General features: G+C 56.3%; 1 protein-coding gene across 1 annotated transcript in view; it reads right to left on the reverse strand.

Annotated features, from left to right (window-relative positions):
* RIC3 (RIC3 acetylcholine receptor chaperone) overlaps positions 1-12985 on the reverse strand; it is a 28308-nt gene extending 15323 nt beyond the window's left edge. Inside the window, exons 1-2 of the mRNA XM_069968018.1 lie at positions 12880-12985; positions 1-208 (exon numbers count right to left, since the gene is read on the reverse strand). The exon at positions 1-208 is cut by the window's left edge and continues 1 nt beyond it. Coding sequence (XP_069824119.1) covers positions 1-208; positions 12880-12985 — 314 coding nt within the window. The remainder of the gene's footprint in view (positions 209-12879) is intronic.
* Between the last annotated feature and the right edge of the window lie 725 nt (positions 12986-13710).

Raw genomic sequence — 13710 nt, forward strand, 5'->3', positions numbered from 1 at the left:
TTGAAAAGTATATAGAGAATATATAGCAATATGCCAAATCCATAGATGGGAATGATCTGCCCCACCAGGCTCTGCCGGCTGCTGCTCCCTCCTCCCCCGCCCTTCGCCTTCGACACGGCCTCCGATAAATGGGATCGAGGAAAACTGCCGGCCCGACCATCCGGAGGCTTCACCGGAGGAACCGAAGACGGGAAACGGCCCGAACTGCCTGCACCGTTATAGAGAAAGAGAGGAATTACACTGGAGCATACCCAGGTTATAGCAGTGTGCTCTATATCACTATATACTGGAGCATACCCAGGTTATAGCAGTGTGCTCTATATCACTATATACAGGAGACACCCAGGTTATAGCAGTGTGCTCTATATCACTATATACTGGAGCATACCCAAGTTATAGCAGTGTGCTCTATATCACTATATACTGGAGCATACCCAGGTTATAGCAGTGTGCTCTATATCACTATATACAGGAGACACCCAGGTTATAGCAGTGTGCTCTATATCACTATATACAGGAGACACCCAGGTTATAGCAGTGTGCTCTATATCACTATATACAGGAGACACCCAGGTTATAGCAGTGTGCTCTATATCACTATATACAGGAGACACCCAGGTTATAGCTGTGTGCTCTATATCACTATATACAGGAGACACCCAGGTTATAGCAGTGTGCTCTATATCACTATATACAGGAGACACCCAGGTTATAGCAGTGTGCTCTATATCACTATATACAGGAGACACCCAGGTTATAGCAGTGTGCTCTATATCACTATATACAGGAGACACCCAGGTTATAGCAGTCTGCTCTATATCACTATATACAGGAGACACCCAGGTTATAGCAGTGTGCTCTATATTACTATATACAGGAGATCCCCAGGTTATAGCAGTGTGCCCTATATCACTATATACAGGAGACACCCAGGTTATAGCAGTGTGCTCTATATCACTATATACAGGAGACACCCAGGTTATAGCAGTGTGCTCTATATCACTATATACAGGAGATCCCCAGGTTATAGCAGTGTGCTCTATATCACTATATACAGGAGACACCCAGGTTATAGCAGTGTGCTCTACATCACTATATACAGGAGACACCCAGGTTATAGCTGTGTGCTCTACATCACTATATACAGGAGACACCCAGGTTATAGCAGTGTGCTCTATATCACTATATACAGGAGACACCCAGGTTATAGCAGTGTGCTCTATATCACTATATACAGGAGACACCCAGGTTATAGCAGTGTGCTCTATATCACTATATACAGGAGACACCCAGGTTATAGCAGTCTGCTCTATATCACTATATACAGGAGACACCCAGGTTATAGCAGTGTGCTCTATATTACTATATACAGGAGATCCCCAGGTTATAGCAGTGTGCCCTATATCACTATATACAGGAGACACCCAGGTTATAGCAGTGTGCTCTATATCACTATATACAGGAGACACCCAGGTTATAGCAGTGTGCTCTATATCACTATATACAGGAGATCCCCAGGTTATAGCAGTGTGCTCTATATCACTATATACAGGAGACACCCAGGTTATAGCAGTGTGCTCTATATCACTATATACAGGAGACACCCAGGTTATAGCAGTGTGCTCTATATCACTATATACAGGAGACACCCAGGTTATAGCAGTGTGCTCTATATCACTATATACAGGAGACACCCAGGTTATAGCAGTGTGCTCTACATCACTATATACAGGAGACACCCAGGTTATAGCTGTGTGCTCTACATCACTATATACAGGAGACAGGGCCGTATTTGTCACTAGGCACCCGTGGTCCGGTGCCTAGGGCGGCGCCCTGGGGGGGGCGGCACCCGCAGGGAACACTTTTTTTATTATTAAAAAAAAAAAAAAAAAAAAAACGTCCGTAGGCACCGGCCCACGGGTGCCTAGTCCGCGCCGGGGGGGGGGGGGGGGGAGGTGTGACGGAGCGGCCGGGAGCAGGCTGGTGGGTAAGCTGGTTCCCTCCCCCCATGCAGCGCCGAGGTCCGGGGTGCAGGGCTGGTGTTGAGCTTCCGGCACACACAGTCTGACAGAGGCCGGAAGCTCCCAGCTGCAGCCCCGCGTTCCTGGATCTTCTCTCCTGCTCGGCGGCGCTCACGTGATGTGACGTCATCGCCGAGCAGGAGAGAAGATCCAGGAACGCGGGGCTGCAGCTGTGAGCTTCCGGCCTCTGTCATACTGTGTGTGCCGGAAGCTCACCCCCTGCATCGCACCCCGGACCCCGGTGCTGCATGGGGGGAGGGAACCAGCCTGCCCACCAGCCTGCTCCCGGCCGCCCCGTCTCCCCCCAGCCCCACAGCGTCTGCCCGCCCCCCCCGGCCCCCCTGCATCCTCAGCTGCCCCCCTGCTGGGGGGCAGCCTCTCCCCTGCCCCCCCAGCCTCTCACCTGCCCCCCAGCCTCTCCCCTGCCCCCCCAGCCTCTCACCTGCCCCTCAGCCTCTCACCTGCCCCTCAGCCTCTCCCCTGCCCCCCCCAGCCTCTCCCCTGCCCCCCCAGCCTCTCACCTGCCCCTCAGCCTCTCACCTGCCCCTCAGCCTCTCCCCTGCCCCCCCAGCCTCTCACCTGCCCCTCAGCCTCTCACCTGCCCCTCAGCCTCTCCCCTGCCCCCCCAGCCTCTCCCCTGCCCCCCCAGCCTCTCACCTGCCCCTCAGCCTCTCACCTGCCCCTCAGCCTCTCCCCTGCCCCCCCAGCCTCTCACCTGCCCCTCAGCCTCTCCCCTGCCCCCCCAGCCTCTCACCTGCCCCTCAGCCTCTCACCTGCCCCTCAGCCTCTCACCTGCCCCCCAGCCTCTCCCCCTGCCCCCCAGCCTCTCACCTGCCCCCCCGGCCCCCCTGCATCCTCAGCCTCTCACCTGCCCCCCAGCCTCTCCCCTGCCCCCCCAGCCTCTCACCTGCCCCTCAGCCTCTCACCTGCCCCTCAGCCTCTCCCCTGCCCCCCCAGCCTCTCACCTGCCCCTCAGCCTCTCCCCTGCCCCCCCAGCCTCTCACCTGCCCCTCAGCCTCTCACCTGCCCCTCAGCCTCTCACCTGCCCCCCAGCCTCTCCCCCTGCCCCCCAGCCTCTCACCTGCCCCCCAGCCTCTCCCCTGCCCCCCCAGCCTCTCACCTGCCCCTCAGCCTCTCACCTGCCCCTCAGCCTCTCACCTGCCCCTCAGCCTCTCACCTGCCCCCCCAGCCTCTCACCTGCCCCTCAGCCTCTCACCTGCCCCCCCAGCCTCTCACCTGCCCCCCAGCCTCTCCCCTGCCCCCCCAGCCTCTCACCTGCCCCCCAGCCTCTCCCCTGCCCCCCAGCCTCTCACCTGCCCCTCAGCCTCTCACCTGCCCCTCAGCCTCTCCCCTGCCCCCCCAGCCTCTCCCCTGCCCCCCCAGCCTCTCACCTGCCCCTCAGCCTCTCACCTGCCCCTCAGCCTCTCCCCTGCCCCCCCAGCCTCTCACCTGCCCCTCAGCCTCTCACCTGCCCCTCAGCCTCTCCCCTGCCCCCCCAGCCTCTCCCCTGCCCCCCCAGCCTCTCACCTGCCCCTCAGCCTCTCACCTGCCCCTCAGCCTCTCCCCTGCCCCCCCAGCCTCTCACCTGCCCCTCAGCCTCTCCCCTGCCCCCCCAGCCTCTCACCTGCCCCTCAGCCTCTCACCTGCCCCTCAGCCTCTCACCTGCCCCCCAGCCTCTCCCCCTGCCCCCCAGCCTCTCACCTGCCCCCCCGGCCCCCCTGCATCCTCAGCCTCTCACCTGCCCCCCAGCCTCTCCCCTGCCCCCCAGCCTCTCACCTGCCCCTCAGCCTCTCACCTGCCCCTCAGCCTCTCCCCTGCCCCCCCAGCCTCTCACCTGCCCCTCAGCCTCTCCCCTGCCCCCCCAGCCTCTCACCTGCCCCTCAGCCTCTCACCTGCCCCTCAGCCTCTCACCTGCCCCCCAGCCTCTCCCCCTGCCCCCCAGCCTCTCACCTGCCCCCCAGCCTCTCCCCTGCCCCCCCAGCCTCTCACCTGCCCCTCAGCCTCTCACCTGCCCCTCAGCCTCTCACCTGCCCCTCAGCCTCTCACCTGCCCCCCCAGCCTCTCACCTGCCCCTCAGCCTCTCACCTGCCCCCCCAGCCTCTCACCTGCCCCCCAGCCTCTCCCCTGCCCCCCCCAGCCTCTCACCTGCCCCCCAGCCTCTCCCCTGCCCCCCCAGCCTCTCACCTGCCCCTCAGCCTCTCACCTGCCCCTCAGCCTCTCACCTGCCCCCCCAGCCTCTCACCTGCCCCTCAGCCTCTCACCTGCCCCTCAGCCTCTCACCTGCCCCCCAGCCTCTCCCCCTGCCCCCCAGCCTCTCACCTGCCCCTCAGCCTCTCACCTGCCCCCCAGCCTCTCCCCCTGCCCCCCAGCCTCTCCCCCTGCCCCCAGCCTCTCCCCCTGCCCCCCCCAGCCTCTCCACCTAACCCCTTAGCCTCTCCACCTAACCCTCAGCCTCTCCCCTGCCCCCCCAGCCTCTCCCCTGCCCCCCCAAGACTCTCCCCCTAACCCTCAGCCTCTCCCCTGCCCCCCAGCCTCTCCCCTGCTCCCCCCAGCCTCTCCACCTAACCATCAGCCTCTCCCCCCAAACCTCAGCCTCTCCCACTGCCCCCAGCCTCTCCCCCTAACCCTCAGCCTCTCCCCTGCCCCCCAGCCTCTCCCCTGCCCCCCCAGCCTCTCCACCTAACCCCTTAGCCTCTCCACCTAACCCTCAGCCTCTCCCCTGCCCCCCCAGCCTCTCCCCTGCCCCCTCAGCCTCTCCCCTGCCCCCCCAGCCTCTCCACCTAACCCTCAGCCTCTCCCCTGCCCCCCAGCCTCTCCCCTGCCCCCCAGCCTCTCCCCTGCCCCCCCCAGCCTCTCCACCTAACCCTCAGCCTCTCCCCTGCCCCCCAGCCTCTCCCCTGCCCCCCAGCCTCTCCCCTGCCCCCCCCAGCCTCTCCACCTAACCCCTTAGCCTCTCCACCTAACCCTCAGCCTCTCCCCTGCCCCCCCTAGACTCTCCCCCTAACCCTCAGCGTCTCCCCTGGTCCCCAGCCTCTCCCCCCTGCATTCTCAGCCTCTCCCCTGCCCCCAGCCTCTCTCCCCTGCATTCTCAGCTGCTCCCCAGCCTCCCAGCCCATCCCCCTGACCCACAGCTTCTCCCCCTGAATCCCAGCTTCTTCCCTGCCCCCCTACCGCTCCCCCTGACCCCCAGCCTCTCCCACTGAGCCCCAGCCCCCCCTGAACCCCAGCTTCTTCCCTGCCCCCCTACCGCTCCCCCTGACCCCCAGCCTCTCCCCCTGACCCCCAGCCTCTCCCCCTGAGCCCCAGCTTCTCCCCTGCCCCCCAGCTGCTCTCCCTTTCCCCCAGCTGCTCTCCCTTTCCCCCAGCTGCTCTCCCTTTCCCCCAGCTGCTCTCCCTTTCCCCCAGCTGCCTCCCTTCCTCAGTCCCCCACCAGCTGCCTCCCTTGCCCTGTCACCCCCAGCTGCCTCCCTTTCCCAGCCCCCCCCAGCTGCCTCCCTTTCCCAGCCCCCCCCAGCTGCCTCCCTTCCCCAGTCACCCCACCAGCTGCCTCCCTTGCCCTGTCACCCCCAGCTGCCTCCCTTTCCCAGCCCCCCCCCAGCTGCCTCCCTTCCCCAGCCCCCCCCAGCTGCCTCCCTTCCCCAGTCACCCCCAGCTGCCCCTGCAGACAAGTTGTGGTCGGAGAAGTCTTCATGATGCTGCGCCAGATGGAGAAGAAAGCAAAAAGTTAGCAATGTGAGCAGTGTGCTCTATATCACTATATACAGGAGACACCCAGGTTATAGCAGTGTGCTCTATATCACTATATACAGGAGATCCCCAGGTTATAGCAGTGTGCCCTATATCACTATATACAGGAGATCCCCAGGTTATAGCAGTGTGCTCTATATCACTATATACAGGAGACACCCAGGTTATAGCAGTGTGCTCTATATCACTATATACAGGAGATCCCCAGGTTATAGCAGTGTGCTCTATATCACTATATACAGGAGATCCCCAGGTTATAGCAGTGTGCTCTATATCACTATATACAAGAGATCCCCAGGTTATAGCAGTGTGCTCTATATCACTATATACAGGAGACACCCAGGTTATAGCAGTGTGCTCTATATCACTATATACAGGAGATCCCCAGGTTATAGCAGTGTGCTCTATATCACTATATACAGGAGACACCCAGGTTATAGCAGTGTGCTCTATATCACTATATACAGGAGACACCCAGGTTATAGCAGTGTGCTCTATATCACTATATACAGGAGATCCCCAGGTTATAGCTGTGTGCTCTATATCACTATATACAGGAGATCCCCAGGTTATAGCTGTGTGCTCTATATCACTATATACAGGAGACACCCAGGTTATAGCAGTGTGCTCTATATCACTATATACAGGAGACACCCAGGTTATAGCAGTGTGCTCTATATCACTATATACAGGAGACACCCAGGTTATAGCAGTGTGCTCTATATCACTATATACAGGAGACACCCAGGTTATAGCAGTGTGCTCTATATCACTATATACAGGAGACACCCAGGTTATAGCAGTGTGCTCTATATCACTATATACAGGAGACACCCAGGTTATAGCAGTGTGCTCTATATCACTATATACAGGAGACACCCAGGTTATAGCAGTGTGCTCTATATCACTATATACAGGAGACACCCAGGTTATAGCAGTGTGCTCTATATCACTATATACAGGAGACACCCAGGTTATAGCAGTGTGCTCTATATCACTATATACAGGAGACACCCAGGTTATAGCAGTGTGCTCTATATCACTATATACAGGAGACACCCAGGTTATAGCAGTGTGCTCTATATCACTATATACAGGAGACACCCAGGTTATAGCTGTGTGCTCTATATCACTATATACAGGAGACACCCAGGTTATAGCTGTGTGCTCTATATCACTATATACAGGAGACACCCAGGTTATAGCAGTGTGCTCTATATCACTATATACAGGAGACACCCAGGTTATAGCAGTGTGCTCTATATCACTATATACAGGAGATCCCCAGGTTATAGCAGTGTGCTCTATATCACTATATACAGGAGATCCCCAGGTTATAGCAGTGTGCTCTATATCACTATATACAGGAGATCCCCAGGTTATAGCAGTGTGCTCTATATCACTATATACAGGAGACACCCAGGTTATAGCAGTGTGCTCTATATCACTATATACAGGAGACACCCAGGTTATAGCTGTGTGCTCTATATCACTATATACAGGAGACACCCAGGTTATAGCAGTGTGCTCTATATCACTATATACAGGAGACACCCAGGTTATAGCAGTGTGCTCTATATCACTATATACAGGAGACACCCAGGTTATAGCAGTGTGCTCTATATCACTATATACAGGAGACACCCAGGTTATAGCAGTGTGCTCTATATCACTATATACAGGAGACACCCAGGTTATAGCAGTGTGCTCTATATCACTATATACAGGAGACACCCAGGTTATAGCAGTGTGCTCTATATCACTATATACAGGAGACACCCAGGTTATAGCAGTGTGCTCTATATCACTATATACAGGAGACACCCAGGTTATAGCAGTGTGCTCTATATCACTATATAAAGGAGACACCCAGGTTATAGCAGTGTGCTCTATATCACTATATACAGGAGACACCCAGGTTATAGCAGTGTGCCCTATATCACTATATACAGGAGATCCCCAGGTTATAGCAGTGTGCTCTATATCACTATATACAGGAGATCCCCAGGTTATAGCAGTGTGCTCTATATCACTATATACAGGAGATCCCCAGGTTATAGCAGTGTGCTCTATATCACTATATACAGGAGATCCCCAGGTTATAGCAGTGTGCTCTATATCACTATATACAGGAGACACCCAGATTATAGCAGTGTGCTCTTTAACACTATATACAGTATATATCCAAGTTATACAAGCTGTACATATATAATTATATACAGGAGATCCCCAGGTTATACCAGCTATACATATATAATTATATACAGTATATACCCAGGTTATACCAGCTGTACATATATAATTATATACAGTATATACCCAGGTTATACCAGCTGTACATATATAATTATATACAGTATATACCCAGGTTATACCAGCTGTACATATATAATTATATACAGTATATACCCAGGTTATACCAGCTGTACATATATAATTATATACAGTATATACCCAGGTTATACCAGCTGTACATATATAATTATATACAGTATATCCCCAGGTTATACCAGCTGTACATATATAATTATATACAGGTGATCCCCAGGTTATACCAGCTGTACACATATATAATTATATACAGGAGATCCCCAGGTTATACCGGCTGTACATATATAATAATATATAGTATATACCCAGGTTATACCGGCTGTACATATATAATAATATATAGTATATACACAGTAACCAGAGGTTCTTATTCAGGGTCCCCCCCAGCACCTCCTCCCGGGGTTGTTCTTATTCAGGGTCCCCCCAGCACCTCCTCCCGGGGTTGTTCTTATTCAGGGTCCCCCCAGCACCTCCTCCCGGGGTTGTTCTTATTCAGGGTCCCCCCAGCAGCTCCTCCTGTAGTTGTCCTTATTCAGGGTCCCCCCAGCACCTCCTCCTGTAGTTGTCCTTATTCAGGGTCCCCCCAGCACCTCCTCCCGGGGTTGTCCTTATTCAGGGTCTCCCCAGCACCTCTTCCTGTAATTGTTCTTATTCAGGGTCCCCCCAGCACCTCCTCCCGGGGTTGTTCTTATTCAGGGTCCCCCCCCAGCATCTCCTCCTGTAGTTGTCCTTATTCAGGGTCCCCCCAGCACCTCCTCCTGTAGTTGTCCTTATTCAGGGTCCCCCCCCAGCACCTCCTCCTGTACTTGTCCTTATTCAGGGTCCCCCCAGCACCTCCTCCCCGGGTTGTTCTTATTCAGGGTCCCCCCAGCACCTCCTCCTGTAGTTGTCCTTATTCAGGGTCTCCCCAGCACCTCCTCCTGTAGTTGTCCTTATTCAGGGTCCACCATGCACCTCCTCCCGGGGTTGTTCTTATTCAGGGTCCCCCCCCCCAGCACCTCCTCCCGGGGTTGTTCTTATTCAGGGTCCCCCCAGCACCTCCTCCTGTAGTTGTCCTTATTCAGGGTCCCCCCAGCACCTCCTCCCGGGGTTGTTCTTATTCAGGGTCCCCCCAGCACCTCCTCCCGGGGTTGTTCTTATTCAGGGTCCCCCCCAGCACCTCCTGCTGTAGTTGTCCTTATTCAGGGTCCCCCCAGCACCTCCTCCTGTAGTTGTCCTTATTCAGGGTCCCCCCAGCACCTCCTCCTGTAGTTGTCCTTATTCAGGGTCCCCCCAGCACCTCCTCCTGTAGTTGTCCTTATTCAGGGTCCCCCCAGCACCTCCTCCCGGGGTTGTTCTTATTCAGGGTTCCCCCAGCACCTCCTCCCGGGGGTTGTCCTTATTCAGGGTCCCCCCAGCACCTCCTCCCGGGGGTTGTCCTTATTCAGGGTCCCCCCAGCACCTCCTCCCAGGGGTTGTTCTTATTCAGGGTCCCCCCAGTGCTTCCTCCCCGGGTTGTCCTTATTCAGGGTCGCCCCAGCATCTCCTCCTGTAGTTGTCCTTATTCAGGGTCCCCCCAGCACCTCCTCCTGTAGTTGTTCTTATTCAGGGTTCCCCCAGCACCTCCTCCTGTGGTTGTTCTTATTCAGGGTCCCCCCAGCACCTCCTCCCCGGGTTGTTCTTATTCAGGGTCCCCCCAGCACCTCCTCCCGGGGTTGTTCTTATTCAGGGTCCCCCCAGCACCTCCTCCCGGGGTTGTCCTTATTCAGGGTCCCCCCCCAGCACCTCCTCCCGGGGTTGTTCTTATTCAGGGTCCCCCCAGCACCTCCTCCCGGGGTTGTTCTTATTCAGGGTCCCCCCAGCACCTCCTCCTGTAGTTGTCCTTATTCAGGGTCCCCCCAGCACCTCCTCCCGGGGTTGTTCTTATTCAGGGTTCCCCCAGCACCTCCTCCCGGGGTTGTCCTTATTCAGGGTCCCCCCAGCACCTCCTCCCGGGGGTTGTTCTTATTCAGGGTCCCCCCAGCACCTCCTCCTGTAGTTGTCCTTATTCAGGGTCCCCCCAGCACCTCCTCCTGTAGTTGTCCTTATTCAGGGTCCCCCCAGCACCTCCTCCCGGGGGTTGTTCTTATTCAGGGTCCCCCCAGCGCTTCCTCCCCGGGTTGTCCTTATTCAGGGTCCCCCCAGCATCTCCTCCTGTAGTTGTCCTTATTCAGGGTCCCCCCAGCACCTCCTCCTGTGGTTGTTCTTATTCAGGGTCCCCCAGCGCCTCCTCCCGGGGTTGTTCTTATTCAGGGTCCCCCCAGCACCTCCTCCTGTGGTTGTTCTTATTCAGGGTCCCCCCAGCACCTCCTCCTGTAGTTGTCCTTATTCAGGGTCCCCCCAGCACCTCCTCCCGGGGTTGTTCTTATTCAGGGTCCCCCCAGCACCTCCTCCTGTAGTTGTTCTTATTCAGGGTCCCCCCAGCACCTCCTCCTGTAGTTTTTCTTATTCAGGGTCCCCCCAGCACCTCCTCCCGGGGTTGTTCTTATTCAGGGTCCCCCCAGCACCTCCTCCTGTAGTTGTCCTTATTCAGGGTCCCCCCAGCACCTCCTCCCGGGGTTGTTCTTATTCAGGGTCCCCCCAGCACCTACTCCTGTAGTTGTCCTTATTCAGGGTCCCCCCAGCACCTCCTCCTGTAGTTGTCCTTATTCAGGGTCCCCCCAGCATCTCCTCCTGTAGTTGTCCTTATTCAGGGTCCCCCCAGCATCTCCTCCTGTAGTTGTCCTTATTCAGGGTCCCCCCAGCACCTCCTCCCCGGGTTGTTCTTATTCAGGGTCCCCCCAGCACCTCCTCCTGTAGTTGTCCTTATTCAGGGTCCCCCCAGCACCTCCTCCCGGGGTTGTCCTTATTCAGGGTCCCCCCCAGCACCTACTCCTGTGGTTGTTCTTATTCAGGGTCCCCCCAGCACCTCCTCCCGGGGTTGTTCTTATTCAGGGTCCCCCCAGCACCTCCTCCCGGGGTTGTTCTTATTCAGGGTCCCCCCAGCACCTCTTCTCGGGGTTGTTCTTATTCAGGGTCCCCCCAGCACCTCCTCCTGTGGTTGTCCTTATTCAGGGTCCCCCCAGCACCTCCTCCTGTGGTTGTTCTTATTCAGGGTCCCCCCAGCACCTCCTCCTGTAGTTGTTCTTATTCAGGGTCCCCCCCAGCACCTCCTCCCGGGGTTGTTCTTATTCAGGGTCCCCCCCAGCACCTCCTCCCCGGGTTGTCCTTATTCAGGGTCCCCCCCAGCACCTCCTCCCCGGGTTGTCCTTATTCAGGGTCCCCCCAGCACCTCCTCCTGTAGTTGTCCTTATTCAGGGTCCCCCCCAGCACCTCCTCCTGTAGTTGTCCTTATTCAGGGTCCCCCCAGCACCTCCTCCTGTAGTTGTCCTTATTCAGGGTCCCCCCAGCACCTCCTCCTGTGGTTGTTCTTATTCAGGGTCCCCCCAGCACCTCTTCCCGGGGTTGTCCTTATTCAGGGTCCCCCCAGCACCTCCTCCTGTAGTTGTCCTTATTCAGGGTCCCCCCAGCACCTCCTCCCGGGGTTGTCCTTATTCAGGGTCCCCCAGCACCTCCTCCTGTAGTTGTCCTTATTCAGGGTCCCCCCAGCACCTCCTCCTGTAGTTGTTCTTATTCAGGGTCCCCCCAGCACCTCCTCCCGGGGTTGTCCTTATTCAGGGTCCCCCCAGCACCTCCTCCTGTAGTTGTCCTTATTCAGGGTCCCCCCAGCACCTCCTCCTGTAGTTGTCCTTATTCAGGGTCCCCCCAGCATCTCCTCCTGTAGTTGTCCTTATTCAGGGTCCCCCCAGCACCTCTTCTCGGGGTTGTTCTTATTCAGGGTCCCCCCAGCACCTCCTCCTGTAGTTGTCCTTATTCAGGGTCCCCCCAGCACCTCCTCCTGTGGTTGTTCTTATTCAGGGTCCCCCCAGCACCTCCTCCTGTAGTTGTCCTTATTCAGGGTCCCCCCAGCACCTCCTCCTGTAGTTGTCCTTATTCAGGGTCCCCCCAGCACCTCCTCCCGGGGTTGTTCTTATTCAGGGTCCCCCCAGCACCTCCTCCTGTAGTTGTCCTTATTCAGGGTCCCCCCAGCATCTCCTCCTGTAGTTGTCCTTATTCAGGGTCCCCCCAGCACCTCCTCCCCGGGTTGTTCTTATTCAGGGTCCCCCCAGCACCTCCTCCTGTAGTTGTCCTTATTCAGGGTCCCCCCAGCACCTCCTCATGTAGTTGTTCTTATTCAGGGTCCCCCCCAGCACCTCCTCATGTAGTTGTTCTTATTCAGGGTCCCCCCCAGCACCTCCTCCTGTAGTTGTCCTTATTCAGGGTCCCCCCAGCACCTCCTCATGTAGTTGTTCTTATTCAGGGTCCCCCCAGCACCTCCTCCTGTAGTTGTCCTTATTCAGGGTCCCCCCCAGCACCTCCTCATGTAGTTGTTCTTATTCAGGGTCCCCCCCAGCACCTCCTCCTGTAGTTGTCCTTATTCAGGGTCCCCCCAGCACCTCCTCCTGTAGTTGTCCTTATTCAGGGTCCCCCCAGCACCTCCTCCTGTAGTTGTCCTTATTCAGGGTCCCCCCAGCACCTCCTCCTGTAGTTGTCCTTATTCAGGGTCCCCCCAGCACCTCCTCCCGGGGTTGTTCTTATTCAGGGTCCCCCCAGCACCTCCTCCTGTAGTTGTCCTTATTCAGGGTCCCCCCAGCACCTCCTCCTGTAGTTGTTCTTATTCAGGGTCCCCCCAGCACCTCCTCCCGGGGTTGTTCTTATTCAGGGTCCCCCCAGCACCTCTTACCCTCGGCCTGCTTCCCCCGGCTCAGGAAGGTTTTGGGCAGCAGCAGGGACACACACAGCACCAGTCCGGAGAACATCACCACCTTCTGGATGGTGGACAGCGCCATAGTGCTACACTGTGCGGCACCAATGGCCGCCCCTCTCCCAGCATGCACCGGGGTGATGCTACACACAGCACGGCTACTGGCCTCTGATGGCTGCTGCTGATTGGTCCAGGCTCCCCCCTCCCCTCCCCCAGTGACAGCTGTGTCCTCCATGTGATCAGCCGGGATCAGTCACATGAGGCATTGTTACCTGTGTACCAGCCGATATACCGAGGGACGGATCCCATCCTCATCATCATCATCATCATCATCCTCATCCTCATCATCATCATCATCCTCATCATCATCATCCTCATCATCATCATCATCATCCTCATCATCATCATCATCATCATCATCATCATCATCATCATCAGGGAGAGAGATGCATTATTACCTGTGCTCAGCTCATATACAGAGTGAGGCTATGTTCACAGGTTGTAAGACACCGGACTATTCCTGACCTGGCCGGGTAATAGAGCTTCATCCTCCTCTTATATCACTGCTGTACTGTAATAAGATGATATCAGCCTCTCCTCTTATATCACTGCTGTACTGTAATAAGATGATATCAGCCTCTCCTCTTATATCACTGCTGTACTGTAATAAGATATCAGCCTCTCCTCTTATATCACTGCTGTACTGTAATAAGGTGATATCAGCCTCTCCTCATATATCACTGCTGTACTGTAATAAGATGATATCAGCCTCTCCTCTTATATCACTGCTGTACTGTAATAAGATATCAG

This window comes from Dendropsophus ebraccatus, chromosome 4, assembly GCF_027789765.1.
Source record: "Dendropsophus ebraccatus isolate aDenEbr1 chromosome 4, aDenEbr1.pat, whole genome shotgun sequence".
Lineage (NCBI taxonomy): Eukaryota > Metazoa > Chordata > Amphibia > Anura > Hylidae > Dendropsophus > Dendropsophus ebraccatus.